The sequence below is a fragment of the Hibiscus syriacus genome, unplaced genomic scaffold, assembly GCF_006381635.1.
Source record: "Hibiscus syriacus cultivar Baekdansim isolate YM2019G1 unplaced genomic scaffold, ASM638163v2 tig00113725_pilon, whole genome shotgun sequence".
NCBI classification, from domain to species: domain Eukaryota; kingdom Viridiplantae; phylum Streptophyta; class Magnoliopsida; order Malvales; family Malvaceae; genus Hibiscus; species Hibiscus syriacus.
The window spans coordinates 18,535,376-18,557,419 of record NW_024063471.1 but is presented as its reverse complement, the minus strand read 5'-3'; the positions used below and the strand labels follow the sequence as shown (position 1 = coordinate 18,557,419).

The following is a 22,044-nucleotide window of genomic DNA, read 5'->3' as shown; positions in this document are numbered from 1 at the left end:
CGTTGAATGCTTTAAACAATTGAGAGAGAGAAAGAAGGTTGCCTGATTCAATGGCTTGAACATCGATTTGGGAGCCCTCGGGTTGAGAATCTATAAGCAGGAACCATGCTAGTAGAAGAATGTAAATTAGAACTTGGCCTCTCATCTTTATGTAGGCGGTGCAATATTTTTGCGTGTTTTAGTGTATTTATAGGGTGGTGTTTTGTGTATGTAGGTGCAGGGTGATCCTATGGAATTATGTACAAGATTGTTAAGATTTAAAAACTGTGTTTCTAGTGATTGTGGGTTGACTTCTTCTAAGCTATCATTTCTCATTTATCAATGCATCCATGATATTAGCACTTGTTGAGTGCTTTGTATCTTGCTGTCGGCATTGACTGTCGGGACCCGCCACCAAATATTTAGCTCCTGAATTGTTTTTATTGTTTCAAAACCAAGTTATTGTGTGTTGATACTTTGCAAATTTTTACTCCCGCCATTGCATGTTGAATTTTTTTTGAAGACTTGGTTTAGTAGGTAAGTTAAAGCAACATTTTGTTATTTGATTCATGTTAGCAGTTTTGTAACGAGAAAATTAGGTCTGGTGAAGTCACTGTCTTCAATCGTTCTTGTATTTATTTTTTTTATAAATTACAAATGTTCGTGGATTATGTTCCTACCAAAGTTTTCAGGATCACATATCGTTGTTAATAAGTTAAAAAAAGATAATCCCTGAGTCCACTATTACATGTCTGGTATCTTAATTCTCCGCTTCTAAGATTTGTTAATTACAATTCATATTTCAGGAAGTTCAAAACTCTGCTTTTTTTTCTTCATTAAGGCTGGTCCAATAATGGAGTCTGAAATGCAAAATGGTGTGAAAAACCAACAACCAGCGCAGAGGATACAAATATACCCATCCACTACCACTGGAGTTTCCCCCTTTTGGATAGGTGCTCAAATTAGATCTCTTTTACTCACAGTTATGGGCCTGCATTGAGTCGATACATGGTGCTTTAAATTTGATCTTTTGTTTTTCAGTTAAGTATGAAAGAGATGCTAAGAAGTATTGGGATCAGTTCTACAGACGGTATCAAGATAAAGTTAGTCCTCTTGCAGTTTTGTTGAAGTTGTTTTCACCCCTTTTTATATCTACTAAGGTCATTGTTGAGATGTTGTGTTATTACTTAAATGCACTACATCTACTCCCCAAACCTAGATTTTGGACTGGCTGTTAAATAATGTTAAATGCTATAATAGATACATAAGGTTGATGATTGAATGTTACTAAATTTCAGGTTTGTACTAGCAATGGTTGTGACAAACAGCAAGGTTCTTTTTGGGATCACTTCGAAAAGTTGCAACTTATATAGAACCACTGCTACAGAAATTTTATTATGTTCTTTGGTATAATGATTTTGAAATTGTTTAATTCCTATCGTTTCAGTTTTTTAAAGATCGGAACTACCTGGACAAGGAATGGGATCAATACTTCTCTGTGAGTCGAAGCTAACTATTTTCTTCTCTTTGTTTTTGATTTTTTAATTCTTCAAGGTTATTAGTTTCCTTTTTTAACTATTTTTTTTATTAAATCAGAGAAGCGGAAGAAAAGTTATTTTGGAGGTAAATCACTTAACATATTCACTTACATATTATCCGTTCAATATCTGTTTTGTGGTAAATAAATAGTCTTCCTACTAATACTATTTTCTTGAGTTTGAATCCGCAATAAGTTCTCTTTTAATGCTAGGTTATTTGGAAATGGACTTGTTTTAATTGAGTTTGAGTAAATGAGAATAGTGCTAACATTTATGCTTTCCCTATGAATTCTTATTTTATTCCTCTAAATGGTCTGGTAATCTTATTCGAGATGCCCTTATTGTTGAAGTGAATGGTGTGGCAAACCTTATTGAATGTTGGTCACTATATATGGTAGAACTTGACTTTATTGTTCCCTATAGTGTGTGTTAAGTAGTTCCCCTTCTTGTCTAAGGTTCTTAAATTCACATGTAAGGTTTCTATATATTATAGAACTAATATTGTGACCTTGGTAATCAGGTTGGTTGTGGTGTTGGAAATGATGTATTCCCTCTAAATGTTACATACCCAGAGATTTTTGTTTATGCATGTGACTTTTCACAACGAGCAATTAATTTGGTTAAGGTTTAGTTTCTTGTCCTAATTGCTCCATTTTTCATAATAGGAGGTTGAGTTCCTATTATTTTAAAATTCAGTATTAATAGGTATATCAGCTTGAATGATTTATTTTCCCATATTATTGTAGGCGCATAAATACTTTGATGAGACTCGTGTAAGTGCTTTCGTCTGTGACCTGGCCACTGATGACCTTAGCGAACATATTTCTCTTGCCTCTGTCAATGTTGTAACCATGGTATTTGAATAATCATTTGGATATTTCATTATCTGCCATGAGTGCTCATGTATTTTTTTCTATCGACGATGGCTGACATTATAAGTAGATTTTTGTGTTATCTGTAGTATCGCCAGAGAAGATGCCTTTAGTCTTACAGAATATCAAAAAAATTCTCAAGGTCATTGATAATATTTTTGCATAATAGCAATATTTATAAATATTTCTTATATACCTTGCTTTTAAAACTAAACTTGGTAACTTTCTTCATTTTCAAATTTTTTGTTGTCTTTCCAGCCAAATGGTCATGTGTTGTTCCGAGACTATGTTGTTGGTGACCTTTGATAAGTTTGTCTCAAATAATTTTGATTTCTATTGCAGCTAGAATTTTCTTCAATACCTTTCATGAAGACCATGAGTTGATGCACTCACGACACCTTCAAAAGTTGGAAGGGGTTCTTTCTCAGTCTCATTTGGAAGTGGAACATATTGTTCTTTCTTCCTTTTTTTTTTACTTACTAATCACTTCTATTTTTTTGTACTCACCATCAGTTGTTTCCTTAATCAGGAGATGGAATTTTCTCGTTCTCTTAGGCCGAGTAAAGTTAACATCAAGATATGTCAGGTAAAAGCCGTAAATTGTTTCTTTGGTAACTGCTAATAGATAAGAAAAGAATCTATTCGTTTCCTCATTTACTGTTGAATTTGTTGTCAATCACTTTGACAGTATTCCTATGATCTTTTGTTGCAATATTTGCATAAGGGGTCATCAATGAACACATTAACTTTCAAGGTGATGCCATTTTCATTGTTCATGTTGTTTGACTATTGTTTTCTTTGTTTCCTTGCAGTTTCTTCTGGATGTAGATGAGACTAAGGTACTTTTTGTTGTAAAATGTCTTGTAACAATTCATTATATTCCTTCAGCTTTTGAATGAATATATTTTACTTTTGTTAGTTTTTAGATGTTCAAGTTTACTTTAGTATGATTATCAAGTTACTGTGTGATTAATGGTTGAATCAGGTTTTTATTCTTTAATTTGTTTTATTTGTTCCTTGTATCGACATATGATTACAATATTTTTGATAACTTAAAGTGAATATATTGTATGCAAATGGATTGCTTATATATAATATGATATATATATTTAGTATTATGAGGCATTAAATGTGATTTAGTTTGATTATTTGTCAATCTATAATATATATATATATATATATATATATATAATTTAAGAAATACAATCATGACACATGAATGTGTGTCATCTTTTTTAATGACGTGTGCTTCAATGACACGCAATGTAAGCCATACATGCGTGTCATAAATTTATGACACAAATGTGTGTCATCTTCATTTATGACGGGGGCTTCAATGACGCGCATTACGTGTCATAAATGAGCGTCATAAATGAGCGTCGTAAATGTGTTTCATAAATGCGTGTCATAAATGCGCGTCATAGATTTATGACACACAATTACGTGTCATCTAAGATTTATGTCGGTGGCTTCAACGATGCGTATTTGTGTGTCATCTGCACCCATAGATGACGCGCAATGCACGTCATTAAAGGGGGGTTTTCTAGTAGTGAGTATTTTTATAAATTATGTTTTAAATGTTTATTATTTAAGTTTAAATATAGTAATATTATTTAAGTTAGTATTGTTTCAATCGAAAGGTATGTTGCAATGCTACGCCTCTCAGCTCAAAAATTAGACAAATGTTTTGATTAACTTCTCGGAAATACTCCACGAACATGTCTATCAAGCAATTTTAGCTTGTTTTGTCATGTAAGAACCAAGCTTTGGAACCATTTTTAACGCAATTTTTACCCCTTACAATGTCTCGTATGTGTTGATATCAGTTTCAATTTAACGATAAATTGCAATACTACGCCTCTAAGATAAAAAATTACACAAATATTTTGATTAACTTCCCATAAATACTCCATGAACATGCCTATATTAGACTCAACAAAAAGATAAGTTCAACTAAATCAAGCTTTGAAATCATTTTTTAATGCGATTTTTACCGTTCATAATGTCTTTTATGTGCCTATATTAGACTCAACAAAAAGATAAGTTCAAATACTACGCCACTAATCTTATAAATTACAAAAGTTTTCTAATTTACAACCCGAGAAAATGCCTCGAACATGCATATAAACAACTAAATCAAGGCCTGGAAATGAATAGACCTCGCATTTTGAAGACCGCGTGGTCAATCCTAATACATTAGATTTTATTCAAATTAAAAGTCACATCTTTACAACGGACCTCGCGTCTTGTATAATGTGAGGTCCTTCAATTCCTCGCTTCGAAAAGGGTATAAGGAATGTTATAAATAGGGGCCCATATGTAGGGTTTTCTCAACATATTTCAAAATGATGACTAAAAAATTGTATAGTAATAATGAGGAGTTATTCACAAAAGCAGTGTTATCGAAAATTCTTATGTATGTGGAGTTTGATTTTATCGTCGATTTCGTCAATATGCGATTGAGTTGCAAGACTTTTCACTAAGCCTCGAGCACAATTACATCTATCAAAATGTTTCAATGAAGAATATTTGTGTCATTCTGTTAACTTAAAACGAGATAAGTTTTCAATAAAGATGCAAAGCTAGTAACAATCACGAAGCATTATATAGATGAGGCATGTATAATTATTTTAATGGAAGAAACTTGGAGTCCAGTCTGCATTGTTTGAAGAGAGCAGACGATAAAGATAATATCAAGGCCACATATGTCTATAGCATTATTCTAATTTGCTCTGGTGTGAATTAAGAGATGAAGGACTTCGAACCGTGAAATCTCTCAATCTCAACAATTCTATGAAAATAAATTTAGAAGCTATTCGTTCAGAGATTAATGTTTTGTAGGCTTAATATTGTGCAGTTGTAACAACCTTGCCTTTCCAGAACTAATTGAATACTATAATTGTGATAACAATTGTCCACGTGCTTCAATTGACCAAGTTTGGCAACTAGGGAACACCCTCTGTACTTGTTATGATTCTTGTTTTTGGAACCATGAAGCAACTTTTTTTTGTAAGATGTTACAATAGAATGAATTTTAATTTTAATAAGTATTGACTATTTATTACAATAGAGCTTTTTTTATTATTATTATATATTTTATAATACAATAAAAATATAATGATTAATTTAACCTAGTTCATAAAATAGTTTGATATTTTTATTATTGCAATAGGGACCTCATGTTATGCATACAACGAGGTCCATTTCAAATCATGCGATAATTAAATTTGACGCTTCAAATTCTTGGGGACCTCGTGCTACGCAGAATGTGAGGTCATTTATAGAAATATTAAATTGGGTGATTTGAAAAATTCATCCACGTAGAATGTATCTCGCGGGTTGTGTAACGTAAGTTCATTTTACGTATTTTGTAGAACACGAGGTAGTCCTATGTGGACAATTTGGAGGTATTTTTCTAATTAATGTTGTTTGGGATTGTTTTGCTAAAAATGAATCTGAGTTTTTTTTAAAAGAAAAACGCCTTGAATGAAAGTAGTTTACATTTAACATTCGTAGTCCTATCCAGGGTTGCACAGAAGTCGGATTTCAATCCGATCCGGATCGGTTTTTATCCGATCCGGTTTTTTCCCATAGAAAAAAAATTGGTTTATAAAATAACCGGTTCGGTTTTTAACCGGTTTGGAGGGTCGGATATCCTAACCGGTGTAACCGGTTTCGATTTTAAAAAAACCAGTTTTTTTAAAAAACCGGTTATAAAAAACCGATTTTAATATTATTAAAATTACATCGTCATCAATTGCAACAAAGTTTACGATAATTGAAATACTTAAATACTTCCAAGTTTGATAAATTCAAATACTTAAAAACTTCCAAGTTTGATAAATTCAAATACTTAAAAACTTCAAGTTCGATAATTGAAACAAAGTTTACGATAATTGAAATAAAGTTTAAAAATAAACTACATTGCCATCTCTTCTTCATCATCTTCGCCTTCTTCGTTTGGAGGGGATATTCCAAGTTCGACTTCTTCAATGTGTAAGTTTGCTTCTAAATCGGCATCAATTGCATCTTCTAGGGTGGTGATATGTTGCTTACGAGCCGCTCCATCCAAATAATCCTTTAAACAAATGCATACTTCCACCGACTCGGGACTTAGTCTTGATCTCCGTTGCTATATAACCCTGCCACTAACAGAAAAAGCGGATTCCGAAGCTACTGTAGAAGCTTGGACGGTTAGTAAATCACGGGCCATGGCGGCTAGAATCGGAAATTGTGCTTCCTTTTCTTTCCACCAAGCCAAAATATCCAAACTTTCAAACTCTTCAAATGTCATTTTTGATAGAAAATCGCATGACATGTAATTTCCCAACTCGCTACTTGGGGTGGTAGTACGTGATCGTTTGGATTGGGAATATACAAGAGTGTTAAAAAGATTCAAATTTATGTTACTTGGACGTCTACTAGATGATTCCGCATTCATTCTCATTTGATCGTGTATTACACTACTTGATCCGTATTTAGTTAAATAAATTGCAAACATGTCTCGAAAACATTTGTTAAAATAATTTATTTGGTTTTGGACAAAGTTGGGTTCATCATCGGTTAGATTAAAAGCAAACGCAATTTGTTCAATTAGTGTTTCAACCCCGCCAACATTTAACGTTGGGTTTAAAGCGGCAGCACAAGTAAAAATGGGGGGAATCTCCTTAAAATATTTTAAAAGTTTTTCCTTCATTGCAAAGTCAATTTCTTGAAAAACTTCGGTTTCAAATTCAAAGTCATTTAGTCAGGTAGCCAACAAAAATATTTGATTAAGAACCAATGGGCTAGTAGGGTAATAAACACCGGATAAAAAAGTTGTTGCATTTTTAAAAACCCCAAGCAAATCGGTTATTTTGGCTATAGTTTCCCAACTCGAATCCGGATAAATGTTTGGGACATGACCCCTCTCAAAAAGCCGATCGTGAAATGTTTGCAATGTTTCCCTTTGCCTTAAGGCAGTATGCATCATCATCCAAGTTGAGTTCCAACGAGTTGGACAATCCAAATTAGGACCCAAAGCTTTTTTATTAACGGACTTACAAAATCGTTTATAATCATTTAGTCTTTTGTTGTTGTTACAAAGAACCGATTTTATCATTGTTTTAAATTCTAATATAATCGGCTCAATAACCTCCAAACCGGCTTGCACGGATAAATTAATTATGTGTGCAACGCAACGGGTATGAAAAAACGCACTGTCTAAAATCGGTGAAAGTAATATTTTCAATCTTGGAACCGCGTTTGTATTATTCGATGCATTATCAAAGGATATAGAAAAAACTTTATTTTCTAATTTATAAAGATAAATTACCCTTTTTAAAAGTGTAAATAAATTAGCACCGGTATGCGGCTCACCGAATAATTCAAACGTGATTGTTCTTTTCATCATTTGCCAATTATCTTGATCTAACCAATGTGAAGTAACGGCTAAAAAAGAATTTCCGGTATTATGAGGGGAACTCCAAACGTCACATGTAAGCGACACACCATAACGGTGTTCTTGGAATCCTAAATTCATTTTTTCCCTCGCCGTACGCCACATTTTTATAGCATCTCTTCTAAGGGTAGTATGACTTACTTGAGTATAACGTGGTTACATTAGTTGTTGAATTGTTGTCGTGAAATCTTCATCATCAAAGTGGTCGAACGGCAATGCTTTTGTAATCACGAACTTTGTAAATGCTTCTCGTAATTTTTCGTTGTCGTAAACAAAAACACCACCTTGCGGTGTAAGATTCGATTGACTAGGATCCGATCTTGAGCGAAGTGTCTTGCATGATTTTGTCAAATGGTTCTCCAACGTTGTGTCTCCTTCCGATGCAAGCAACTTTAGACAAAGTTTACAACGCGCCCTCCTCGAGCCATTTGACATCTCACATAAATCGTAGTGATCCCAAATATCTTTGTTTCGAGTGTGTTCGATCACTCTCACGACTTCAAGGTTTCCCCCGACGGAAGATTCAGCCGTGTTACTCATGATGAACAAAAAATTACAAAAATAAGATTTGAGAGATGTTTAGGTGTTGTGTAATAAGATTTGAGAAAGTTGTAATCAACTAAATACATCCCCAACCTATTTATACATGTTTAGGGTGGTAAAATAGTAATTTTTTAAAGAAAAAAAAGGTCAAAAACGGTCACAAAACCCTCCCAACGGCTATATTAACGGCTAGTTTTTTAAACCCAGACCGGTTTTTTTTCCAGATAAAAACCGGTTTTTTAACCGATTTTTTTCAAACCGGTTTTTTATCCGGTAAAAAAACCGGGCTAAGTTTTTTTTTCCAAACCGGTTTAAAAAAATCCGATCCGGTTAAAAAAAAACCGGTTTTTCCCAAATCCGATTTCGGATATTTTTTTCGTAAAATCGGATATTCGGATTTTTTGTGCACCCCTAGTCCTATCCATTGACTATCATATTAACACGAAACCGGTAATATCAATATCGAAGTCTACAATATTGAGAAATTTCTCAGTGGCGAAACCATACAAAGCAAAACGACTGTAGTGGAACAACAATATTTTTTGAAGATGCGGAATACAACTTTTCTCATCCTCTATATACTCGCTTCTTATCCTCTAAACTTGGGAGACTTTACTGCTACATATTTAGTTTGATTTGAACATGACCCGAGTTGATTTATCTGCCTTTTTAAGATATTGGGATGGAAATTATGATTTTTCTTTTGATCACTTCAATAGCTGTAGTTTCGTATAGAGAGGCCTTCAAAATAGAACTATGATAGGGTATTGTGATTTGCAGTAAGCATGTAATATGTGAAGATTTTTTAATTAATTTTACCCATCAAATATATCCACTTATTAAAATTATAACAATAAAATATTTAATTAATATTTTAAAGTCTTTCATTTAATTAAATTAAAATATTAAATGCAAAAATAATATTCCATAAAAGATATGCTAAGGTGAAGTGAGGATGCCCATAAATAACTAAAAGAATCAATCTATTAAACCAAATATACAGACAGCAATGCATCTCACACACTTTTCCTTATTATCATTATTATTACTATTATTATGATTATTGCTGTCTAGATGAATATGCTTGAAGAAAGTAACGTCGGCACTCATCAAGCGATATTGATTGTGAAGGAGACATAGGGATGAGCGTCGGCATCACCTCCTAAACCAGCCATCGCTCCTCCTTCATCTTCGGTCTTCCAGTATGTACTGGATTTTTAATTAGAATTGGATCAGTGTCAAATCATGGGGCCAAAACTGAACAAACTTAAAAAGAATATTGTTACTTTTTATTAATTAATTTACAGCCTTTATAAGGAGAACCAAGTACAAATAAGGAAACAATCCCTAAATATAAGTAAATTCTTAAGAATTGGAGACTAAGATTAGATTCTACTATACAAGGTAACTCCTAGGACTAATGTAAGTTTTATGTTCTTAATCTTAGGAATTCTAACACTCCCCTTCAAGCTGGAGTGTAGATATTTATCAATCCCAACTTGTCGATGAGATACTTGAATATGATTTTGCTCAAGCTTTTAGTTAGCAAGTATGCAACTTGTTGTCTGGTAAGTAGGCAGGTGATGCACACTTCTCCTGAGTTAATTCTTTCCTTGATGAAGTGGCGATCTATTTCTACATGTTTGGTGTGATCATGGTGAACAGGGTTATGAGCTATGCTGACAGCTACTTGGTTCTCACAATACATCTTTATAGGTCTAGTGTAGAGCACTTTTAGTTCTCCCATTAGTCATTGTATCCAGATTCATTCCCATATGCCATGGGATAGTGCTTGATACTCTGCCTCTGTGCTGTTGCGTGCTACAACAGACTGCTTTTTGCTTCACATCACAAGATTGCCCCCACACATAGCTACAGTAACCACTTGTAGTACGTCTGTCATTAACAGACCTTGCCCAGTTTGCATTAGTGTAAATTTCCACACTACGGTTGGCAGTTTTCTTGAAGTGTAAGCCTTTACCAGGGGCCCTCTTTAGATACTTAAAAATTCTGCAAGCAACTTCCACGTTCTTCTCTCTTGGGGCATGCATGTACTGGCTGATAACACTCACATCAAAGGCTACGTCAGGACAGGCGTGAGATAGGTAGATGAGTCTTCCTACCAGTCTTTGATATCTCCCCCTGTCGACTTCTTCTCCTTCTTTATCAATTCCCCATTTAAGATTAAATTCCATAGGAGTTTCAGCTGGTTTACACCCCAACAACCCAACTTTAGATAATAGATCAAGAATATACTTTCTTTGGGAAATGGAAATACTTGTTTTAGACATTGCTACTTCTATTCCAAGGAAGTACTTAAAGTTCCCCAAGTCCTTAAATTCAAATTCAGCACTAAGAAATTCTTTTAAACTTTCAATTTCGCTTGAATCATCCTTTTTTAATATTATATCATCCACATAAACAAAGAGGATGCAACATTTCCCGCCTTCTGAATGCTTGTAAAACATGGTATGGTCTGCATGCCCCTTGGTGTAGCTCCTACTTATGGCAAATCGGCTGAACCACGCCCTTGGAGTCTGCTTCAGCCCATATAAGGACTTCTTCAACTTGCATACTTGACCATTGCTTTCTTCAAACCCGGGTGGGAAATCCATGTATACTTCCTCATTTAGAGGAATGCATTTTTTACATCCAATTGAGTCAAAGGCCAGTCCATGTTGACAGTTAGGGATAGAAGAACTTGAATGGTGTTTAGCTTAGAAACCGGTGCGAACGTCTCGTTGTAGTCTTGGCCATAGGTTAAAGTGAAACCCTTAGCAATGAGCCGAGCCTTACGTCGGTCAATACTGGCATCAGGTTTAAACTTTGTAGTGAAAATCCATTTGCATCCTACTATCTATTTCCTAATAGGTAGATTCGAGCCTTCCCAAGTTTCATTTTCCTTGAGAGCCCTTATTTCTTCCATCACAGCTTTCCTCCACTCAACAGATTCAAGAGTCTCTTCTATATTCTTTGGTGTTTCTATATAATCAACATTAGACACAAAAGCTTTATAAAACTTAGATAAGTTTTCATAAGACACAAACTAAGAAATAGGGTGTTGAGTGCAACTTCTTTTGCCCTTTCGAACTGCAACTGGTAGGTATATGGATGACGATAGAGGTGAGACTTATGTTTCAGAATAGTCCTCGATTGGGGATGAAATTGGCACTGTTGTCTCAGTTTTAGGAGAATGCCATCGTCAAGAATAAGTCTGCAATTTTGGAGCTTGTTCTTGTTGTCTCTTTGGATCAAATGGTTGTTGCTAATTGATCGTGCTTATTTCTTGTTGCATATGGGAACTAGTGTCTAAATTTGGAACTACAATGACACCCTGATTTGAAGGCTTGTTGGTGATAATGGTGGTAGGATCAAGAGGTATCATGAGAAGGGTGTTAAGGGTCTCATCTTCATTGAAAGTCTCCCCCTAAAGATGAGTTGCTGCAAAGTATGGTTCATTCTCAAAAAATATGACATCCCGAGAGATAAACATTCGGCGTAAGGTAGGTGAATAACACTTATAGCCCTTTTGTATTGGAGACTAGCCAATGAAAGCACAAGTGTGGGCTAGATGATCAAGTTTGGACTGATTTGTTTGGTGATTGTAGACAAAAGCTTTGCAAGCGAAGATTTTGGTTGGAAGATTGGGAACACGAAATAAGGGAAAAGCCTTTTGAAGGATAGTTATAGGTGTTTGGAAGTTTAGAACCTTTGATGGTAGTCAATTTATAAGATAGCAAGCTGTGGGGACAGCTTCTCCCCACAAATATTTTGGGACACCCATGGTGAACATCAGTGCTCGAGCCACAGCAAGGAGATGACGATTTTTCCTCTCGGATATCCCGTTTTGTTGAGGGGTGTCGGGACAAGAACTTTGGTGTATGATGCCTTGGTCAACAAGATGAGGACTTAGGACAGAATTAAAATATTCTCTCCCATTGTCAGTGCGGATAGTATGTATGGTAGAGTTAAACTGGGTTCAAGTCATTTGAATGAAAGTTTTGGAAAACTTTAGGTGTTTCTAATTTTTCTTTAAGAAGGTAAACCCAACAGACCCTAGTGTGGTCATCAATGAAAGTTATGAACCCTAGCTTCTATAATATTTTTTTACTCGACTGGCTCCCTATAAGTCAATTATGAATTAAAGAGAATGGTTGAGACTGGTTATAGGGTTTTACTGGGTATGGTACATGGGTGTGTTTGGACAATTGGCAAATTTCACACTTCAAGGAATTAATACTTTTATTTCGAAATAACAATGGAAGGTGTTTCTTCAAGTACAAGAAGTTTGGATATCCTAGTCTAGGGTGCCATAACATGATTGTGTCCTCTTTCGAATTAGATAGAGCCAACCCTTCTTGTCCATCGTCTTTATTCCAAACATAGAGACCGTCATCAACTTTAGCAGTGCCAATCATCCTCCCCGATTTCTGTTCCTATACCACACAACTAGTTGCAGAAAATTCAGCAAAAACACTTTCATCCTTAATTAGTTTACTGATTGGAAGTAAATTGCAAGATAGGTTTGGGACATGTAGAACTTCATCAAGAGAAAAATTCTTTGTTAATTGTATTTTTCCAACTTCGACCACAGGTGAGTAAGAGCCACAAGCAATGCGGATTCGGGACCAATTACGACAGGGTGAGTAGGTGTGAAACAAGGTAGAGTTACCTGTCATGTGATCGAAGGCACCCGAATCAAGTATCCAAGAAGATTGGTTGTTAGGTTCAAAAGCAATGTTGAGGGCAATACCTTTAGTGGCTAGGGATCCATGAGCAGTAGAAATACCAAGTATCCTACGCAGGGCCTCAAGTTGAGTTTTGGTTAAGCGAACATCGAGAGCTTCATCTGCAACAGTGGAGGTGTTAGAGGACACTAGTGCAACCTTATTGTCCTTCTGATTTTTTCCAAGTTAGCCATGGAGTTTGAAGCATTTTTCCTTGGTATGTCCTACACGGTTGCAGTGGCTACACCATGGCCTGATTGAGCCCGAATCATTTCCAGCACAGGGCCTTTGTGGTTGTGGGCCTTTGGATATAAGGGTTGAGTTTTCAGTGGGACAGTAACTAACAGTTGTCACAGGTTTAGGTTCCCTTTGAATCAACCATCATGACAAGTTGACGCTTCTCTTCTCTTCTAACTTCTGCAAATGTTTCACCAATGGTTGGCAGGGGGTTCTGCCCATAATTCGACCACGGACCTCATCTAGCTCTCGATTCAGTCCTGCTAGAAACTCATAGAGACGTTCATTGTTGAGGTGAGTCATAAACTTGGTGTGTTCCACGCCTTCTCCCCAGTCTGCCTCATAGTACATGTCTAGTTCCTGCCACAAAATTTTCAGATTATTGTAGCAGTGAGTTACTTCAAGTGTTCCTTGCCAAATGTCCTTCAACTTCAGTTTGATCTCAAATACTTGGAAGGCATTTCCAAGATCCGAGTAATTTTCTTTGATTGCATCCCACATATCTTTTGCAGTTTTGAAGAAGAGGTAGGTGTGACTAATATAGCCTTCTATTGAATTAATTAACCAAGCCATTACAATTAAGTTGTTGAGTTCCCAAGTTCCATAAGTTGGGTCTGTTGTGGCTGGTCGTGGGATGTCTCCATTGATATATCCTAGTTTGCCACGACCACAAATCACCATAATAACCGATTGGGACCACTGTAGGAAATTTTTTCCATCTAGTCGACGGTTAGTGATTATAAGAGAGGAATTAAGTTCCCCTTGAGGAGTTCCTTGATTGATATTTGGAATCATTTGTGAGGTTTCAGTCTTAAATAAAGTTTCGACAATGTCACCCATGGGAAGGAATAAAACAGGAGGCAAGAGAGCTTAAAGAGGAGGGACGTTTGGGATGAGAGATTAGAGATTAGAGATGACAGGATCAAAAAATTCTTAAAGCTCTAATGCCATGAACAAACTTAAACAAAAGATTGTTACTTTTTATTAATTAATTTACAGCCTTTATAAGGAGAACTAAGTACAAATAAGGAAACAATCCCTAAAAATCAATAACTTCCTAAGAGTTAGAGACTAAGATTAGATCCTACTATACAAGGTAACTCCTAGGACTGAGGTAAGTATTTTGTCCTTAATCTTAGGAATTCTAACAAAAACACATACCGAGAAGGTTTGTAAAATATAGACGTGATACCTGATCAACTCCATGTTCACTCTGGTTTCAACTTTCAACAATTTTACAACACACACACACAAAAGAAAAAATAGAGAGGCTTTCTAAGCTTACCTGTTTGCACTATCACATAACCCTTCAAGGATGGTCCGCACTTTCTTCTCACCTTTCACAGACGGGGCCAAAACACATGCCTGATAATCAGTTCAAAACAAGCAGTCAGACATGTCAAACAAATGTTGGTGTTCACAAACAATTATGGGAATCGTTTAGTAATTGTTACCAGGAAAGATGGTGGCAAACCATATCTCAGAATGCTCTCTGCAAAGACACGTACAGCACAAAAGTGCATCCAGGAGCTGAAAACCTACAAGCAAGCAAAATATTCAGAATCCAGTTCAAAATATAGAAAGGCTTAAGAATCTCGAAGGATAAGGAAAATATGAGATACCTCTCCATAACTAGCATAGCACCATTGCAAAAGAGAGCTTCGCAAGTTATCTTGGTCTTGTACCAATTTTTCTAGTTCCTGCTTTCGGTTCTCCTGTGCTTCTGGACTATATTCAAAATCACGAACCTGGTATCAAAAGAAATGCACCAACAGGAATATAATACCCTCCAAAAGTGTTATATTTTTAATTTTTAGATTACATCATGCATGGAATGGCAAAAATATATCAGATAGAAAATAAAAATGCAACCATAGAATGCACTCACTTGGAAGCCTCTTTCGCGTGCACTAGTTCTGAAATTGTCCGCAACACGGCCAAATAAGGTGACAGTGTAAAGAGCATATTCATTATCTTCATACAACTTCTTGGAGGACCTAGGGACCTGAAAACGCATTTGTTACACAAAACAACCTCGACATACAAAAAGTTCAATAACTATATATACTAATCTGCTGATACAAGTGAATGTTACAATCAGAATAAGAAATGTTTCTAAATAAGAAGCTAAAACTAACAGCTCTTTCATGAATAAAGCTGCAAACTTTATCCCAAAAATTTTAAACTCCATTTTTCTCATCACTAGTAATAAACAGGAATAGCAAGTCAACATCAAAATATTCAGCTCTTTCAGACTGGTGGGTCAAGGAACAGAATTGGCTGCGATAAGAGGTACAGTTGAGAATTTTTGGAATCTTCGTTCGGGTTCCCAAGCCTAGCATAAAGTGCACACGAAAAGTTCTTCAATTGCAAGTTGTATTACACCACTCAATTATGTTTCTTGACCCTGATTTCCTGTTCCTTGACCTCTAGCATGTGCCCAACCATGGCTTAAAAACAAATGTAGCTATAAATCCAGTATCTATCTAATTAGGCTCTGATAGCAAAATTGGTGTTCACAGACCCGTGTTGTTTAAGGAGAAAATAGCAGTAATCGATAGAATTAAGGCTGGAAAGAAGTTGGAACTCTAGAAAACATAGGATTATAAACACATGTAGTTTCTCCTTATTAATTCAAAGAAAATAATAAGAATAATAATTATAAAGTTGCTGGCTTTCTTGCAAATAAAGTTTTAATCCTAGCTGTCTGTCATATGTCCAATAATCAATACATAAGAAGAATGATAAAATAACATAAGCAATTAAACACTTTAAAAAAAAAAAAAGCTCCTGCATCACATATGCTTGAAAAACATCACAAGACGAACAACGTCTCTGACAGGTAGTATTTGATATTTGATATAACAAGTAGCTATGAGTTGACAGGTAGAGTTAACCAAGAATGATATTCCATTACCACATAGCTAGTCAATGTTTCATAACTTGACAGCCAATCCTTCTGTGAATACTTGGGCACAATTGCAAGGAGAGTCACCAGGTGTTCTGAAGTAATGATATCCTCTGGCTTCACTAGATTAGACAGATCACGAACAGCCAAGCTAAAGTAGGCCAAATTCGATCAGCTATTAATGGCAGAACATTCTGGCATATACAAAATCATAGTAACGCAGTAGTCATACCTTCCACTTTGCTTTCGATTTATGGCATTAAGTTGCCCACGCACATTGTTATACTCAGCAACACGAACCTAACATAACAAACAACACTTAGGACCCAAAGTTTCAATCAACCTATTCGAGTTACAAAGCAGCATGTATAGAAAGGTATACGAACTACCTTGAGATCATCCTCAATCTTTGCCACTTGAGTGTGAATACCATCAACTGTTTCCCTCAAAGGGGACATTGTTGGGTACTTTGCTTCATCCCAAACAAACCTGTCATCAGATCACCAAAAACCAACTTGAATTAAAACACATCGTCCATAATAGTATCCTGTCAGATTCATAATTAATGCCACATCCACTAATTGAGTTTAGCAATTATCTTTTTACCTGGTGAGATAAGAATCAACAGGCACTCCATCAACAGTGAGAGCATTGGTTTCCAAGCCAGATGCCCTCTCCAGTTCCTCGATCTGCCTCCTGATTTTGTGAGAAACTCCTTCGATAAAGGTATTCGACTGTAAATACATCGAAATCACCAAAAGAAAGGAATTAAATGATTAAAACTCAAAACCAAACAAAGGAATTCTCTTAATTTCATTTATTTTTGCTCTAAAAAGTGAACAAATCTAAGAAAAAACAAGAATTGGTGAACAGAAAGTAGAAAGACAAGAAATAGAGAATGGGTTATTGAAGTAAAAAAGAGGGAAATTACTTACTTTCAAGAGATCATCGCTGAGAGCAAGCAGGGAATCGAGAGTTCCAACACGGAGATTGGGTATATTGAACTGCAATAGAAAAAGAGAAAGAAGGATTAGAAAATCAGATCTAATTGGGAAGAGATTAATTGAGAGATAGAAAGAAAGAAAGATACTCGGTAGAGAGGAGTGTCGAAGGAATGCTTGGAGATTTGATCTTGTAACTTGTTCCAAACAGTGGAGGCTGAGTTCTGAACAGGAAGAGACACAACCCAGTATCTGCTGGCCATTGATAGATAACAAAAAGCACAAATTTAATAGAAACAGAGAAGAAGGTCGAACGTCTCTCTGGTCGTGGCCACGGCGATAGGCAATGGTGAGGAACACAGTTCCATAGGGTCGCTCTTATCGTGGCTACGAGTCGCCAAGAGGCAATGATGAATTGAGGAAGGATCATAAAACAAAACAAAAGGATTAATCCACATTTTGCCCCTCTAAGGTTTATATGTTTGCTCAATTTAGTATTTAATATTTTTTGTTAGTGTCCCCTAATATTTATAAAAGTTATCCATTTCACTCTAAAATTTTTAATTTCATTAGAAAGTTTAAAAAAATTGACACATAATATTTTAAATAGTTCGATAAATTATATGATCTAATAAAAGGGTAAAATAGACAAATGGTCCCTCTACTATTAAAAGTTATAAAATGATCCTCTAATATAAGACACTACTTTGTTGAGTCCATGATTATTAAAAAATAGGAAATATTCATTTAAGTATTCATATGTTCCAAACTCATCATTTTCGTTAAAAAAATTGACAATCATCTGAGTTGAATGTCAACCTATTGGTTGGGATATGATGATTTTTTTGAGAAAATTTTAAAAGACGAAAACAAATTATCAATTGAAAAAACAAAGATAATATCTAAAAGGTATACTAGTTTAAAACTTTCAGGAGGTAACTCTCATCTGTCTCTTCTATCCATTCATGTTTACATTTTAATTAATATTCTGGACTCAATCATTAACATAACGATGATTACTATATAATTTATGGGTTAAGTTTGTTTAAGTTTATGCAAGTACTTGTTCTCAAATTTTCTTATATTGATTAGTCACTCAGCTGGTCTTAGTTTTTCTTGATTTGAAGTATTGTATGGTATTGATCTCATTTGAAGACGGTTCAGACGGGAGAAGCACCTTTAAGTGGCCACCAAGATTGCATGCTGGGGTTTAATGATAACTTCCATTGAAGAAGTGTGAGATCTCCCTGCTATTTATGATTATCATACAATTATTTTATCGTGTACCGTAAATTATGTTGTATTGTGAGAGTCTGCAAGTACTAGGAATGCTCATGTGCAGCAGCTAGCTGCCAAGCTTATGAAGCATCATCTTCTTCCATTTTATTGTCATGTCACATTTACAAACCCAAATTGGTAAAATTTCTCCAAGGAATTTCTCTACTTTTAGGAAAATGGAATAATTTTCAGATATTTTAATTATTTTTATTCATTTTGTAAAAATTTAAAAATTACTTTTAAGAAATCTAAAATGTTATTAATAAATAATATTTATTAAAAAGTTAATTAAAAAATATAAGTGTCCAAATTATATATTTTTTATTTATGTTAGTTGTTTCAATTTTTTCCAACGGAGATGTTTGACATTTTTAATATTATTATTTTAAGCGAATAGCCATCGAATGAAACTACAGACGATAATTACCGATGGATAATAACCCACGACAAGCACCGACTACGAATGACAGCGATTGACCAAGAGTCTAGAGAAAAGCCAAAACTTCTCTCTCTTCATTCTATTGAAGGAAGGCGCAAATGAAGCATAAAACCGGATTTTTGGGTTTAAATACTCAGCTCGGTAGGTTGGTTCAACCAGGGATAAACTCACGTGTTTTGCAGCCTCCGGGATAATCCTCTAGGGTTTCAAAATAAATTCAATTTGATCCCTATTCCATATAATTTAATTTTAGTTCTTGTAGTTGTGCCTTCTGATTTCATTTTTAATGTAATTTAGTGCCTAATTCTAAATGACTTTAATTCATTAGTTTTTAGGGTAAAATACAAAAATGGTCACTGATTATAGGGTATGGATTTATTAAGTTTTTCGACTATTAAAAGTTACAAAACGGTCACTCAACTATTTCTTATATTTCAAACTCATCCTTTTCTTTTAAAAAAATTGACGATTGTCTAAGTTGTATGTTAACATGGTGGCTTAGATATGATAGTCGTATTAGATTCTTGGATCATATTTTATTATATCACAGCCAGTAGGTTAACGTTCAACTCAGAATACTATCAATTTTTTAACGAAAAATGATGAGTTTGAAACATAATGAATACTCAGGTGACCATTTTGTAACTTTTAATAGCCAAGAGACTCAACAAAAGCAACATTCTATAGTCGAATGACCATTTTGTAACTTTTAATAGTCAATAAACTTAATAAAATAATATACTATAATCGGGGATCATTTGTATTATTTACCGTAGTTTTTAGTTTTGCCCTTTAATTTTATACTATTTATATTTTAATCCATATTAGCTAATTAAATTTATTATTGCTTTGCAATTTAACATGTTATTTATTATATCTTTTTATTATTTATATCTTTTTATTAATATATTCTCAAAAAGTAAGTCAACGGGTCTTTTCTTTAAATTTTTGCTTCAAATTTTTATTTTTTACTATTAAGGCAACCTATAATTATGTTGGTACCGATTTTGAAAGTTATGGAATGCACATCCTTCCTCAAATGTAATCTACATATAGATCCAGTAAAAATAAAATATTTAGATATTCAATTTGTAACTTAACCCAAATGGTTAGTGATGATTCCAAAGGTAAGTTTTTTTTACTTAAGTTGAGATTCGATCCAAATTTTCAAGGATTGTTTCGACATGTAAGAGAACGACTTCCAAAATCTCTTGCCTAGTAAATTATTTTAAATCCTCCGGACAATTAATAAATCTTGATGTTAAGTCATCCGAGTTATTTGTAAGTCTTTCGAACAAGATGATAAGTCATTTAGATCATATATAAGATCTCTAGGCAAGATGTTTTATCAAGAATGAATGAATGAATAGTCATCCTCAAAAGGAACGGTGTTATCTGTAATTTGACCTATTCAAAAAGAGAAGCCAATCATCCGGACGCGCTCAGGCCAGTGACGAATCTTAAAATTAAAAAGTGGGGATCCAAAATTATAATACTCTATTTTATAAATAAAAATGAGTATGCATTTTTTTTTATTTTTTTCTATTTCCATTAACAAAATAAACTAACTTTAATTTTCCCTCAATAATAGGTGTGCAAGTGCTCCTGTGGATCCACCACAGACTCAGACGTCCTTAAAAGAATTAAAGTAGATTAACTAAATAATAATCCTATATAAAAATGAGAAACCTGAAATTAATTGAATTCCAACCAGAATGTATCCCTCGCGATTCTTATGCATATAATAGCTCACAAACCACAGGGGCTTCTTCTTCGAGCTACCATTTCGATGATACAGAAAACAAAAGCTCCTTTCATTGTCAACTCATGAGTCAAGTCTAGTCTAGGATTTCCACAATCACGTGTCATCCATAACTCACTTCCCTCACATCTAACGCAATGCCGTATTCATTTCACCACTCACCAACATTTAACAAGTTAACAGAACAACAATAATAATCATAACCATAACGGGAACTAAATTTTCAAAAGAGAAAATAATCTCAGTGACCAAAAATCCCATATAATATACGATTTTAACCAATTTTTTTTGGATTTGCCAAAATGACCAACAAAATCGCAATGCGATCGCTAATTCGCAACGCGATCTCCATTATCGCAAATTCGCGTTGTATTTTCGCAATGCGATAGTTGAAAATCGCGTTGCGATGGTCTACAGTATCGTTGCGATTTTCCCAATTCGCAATGCGAATAAGTAAATCGCAACGCGAATTGGGAAAATCGCAATGCGAATAAGTAAATCGCAACGCGAATTGGGAAAATCGCAATGCGATACTTACTATCGCAATGCGATAATACAAAATCGCAACGAGATACTTACTTTCGCAACGCGATACTGACTTTCGCAACGCGATTTACATAATCGCAATGCGATTTTCAAAGCGCCATTAGTATCCTGGCCAAGTATTTTATTTTTAAATTCCAAACATGAATATTAATATATTGGAACACTGAACTGTCCACAGTATATCCCGTAATCGCAACTCATAACCTAAAACCTAAAATCACAACTCAGTCTCATCTCCATCTCTCACTCTCTCACCCATCTCCGACGAAATCCGTCCCCATCTCCGGCGAAATCCGTCTATCTAAATCTCTCAGAGCCACCCTCACAATCAGAAATGGAAAATCAACCAAATCAACCAACGAGGGTTAGTTTTTTTAATTATTTTCTTTTTAAAATTTTTGCATTATTATTAGGTTTTTCATATTGAAATTGATGATAAGTTTACTGGTAATTTCAATAATAGATTAACCATTTCACTTAGATTGCTTATTAAATCAACCAAGAATCGCAACGCGAAATGCAAATCGCAACGCGATTTTAGTTTTGCGTTGCGATTCTCTCGTTGCGATTCTCTCGTTGCGATAGTCATTTTCGTGTTGCGATTACTTCACAGTGTTGCATATTTAAGTTTGAAGAATAAACTACTACTATTTATGTTTATTATTGTTTTTGGTATATCTTCACAGTGTAGTTTTTGGTATATCTAATTTAGTATGTTTATTGTTTTTGTAGAACTTTTATTCGGCTCAATTGACCTTGAGAAATAAAGTCAGCCTGGCCAAAACAATTGCGTCGAAGCTTTCACCTGCACAAAGAAAAATGTTTGAGGATACA

The 22,044-nt window shown here is 34.8% G+C and overlaps 2 protein-coding genes across 2 annotated transcripts; one reads left to right on the top strand and one right to left on the bottom strand.

The window, feature by feature from the left end:
* The first annotated feature begins 844 nt into the window (after positions 1-844).
* Positions 845-2,695, top strand: LOC120187761 (uncharacterized methyltransferase C3H7.11-like). Its single transcript, XM_039191390.1, has 8 exons — positions 845-932; positions 1,021-1,082; positions 1,427-1,477; positions 1,576-1,602; positions 2,038-2,142; positions 2,264-2,371; positions 2,460-2,531; positions 2,648-2,695. The coding sequence occupies exons 1-8, from the start codon at positions 845-847 to the stop codon at positions 2,693-2,695; spliced, it is 561 nt and encodes a 186-aa protein (XP_039047321.1).
* A 6,612-nt stretch (positions 2,696-9,307) lies between these two features.
* LOC120187349 (V-type proton ATPase subunit C) lies at positions 9,308-17,504 on the bottom strand. Its single transcript, XM_039191087.1, has 11 exons — positions 17,335-17,504; positions 17,180-17,248; positions 16,851-16,978; positions 16,634-16,733; positions 16,477-16,544; positions 16,254-16,395; positions 15,225-15,341; positions 14,959-15,084; positions 14,791-14,874; positions 14,622-14,701; positions 9,308-9,581 (listed from the first exon to the last, which is right to left on the bottom strand). The coding sequence occupies exons 1-11, from the start codon at positions 17,446-17,448 to the stop codon at positions 9,482-9,484; spliced, it is 1,128 nt and encodes a 375-aa protein (XP_039047018.1). The 5' UTR covers positions 17,449-17,504; the 3' UTR covers positions 9,308-9,481.
* Positions 17,505-22,044: the final 4,540 nt, after the last annotated feature.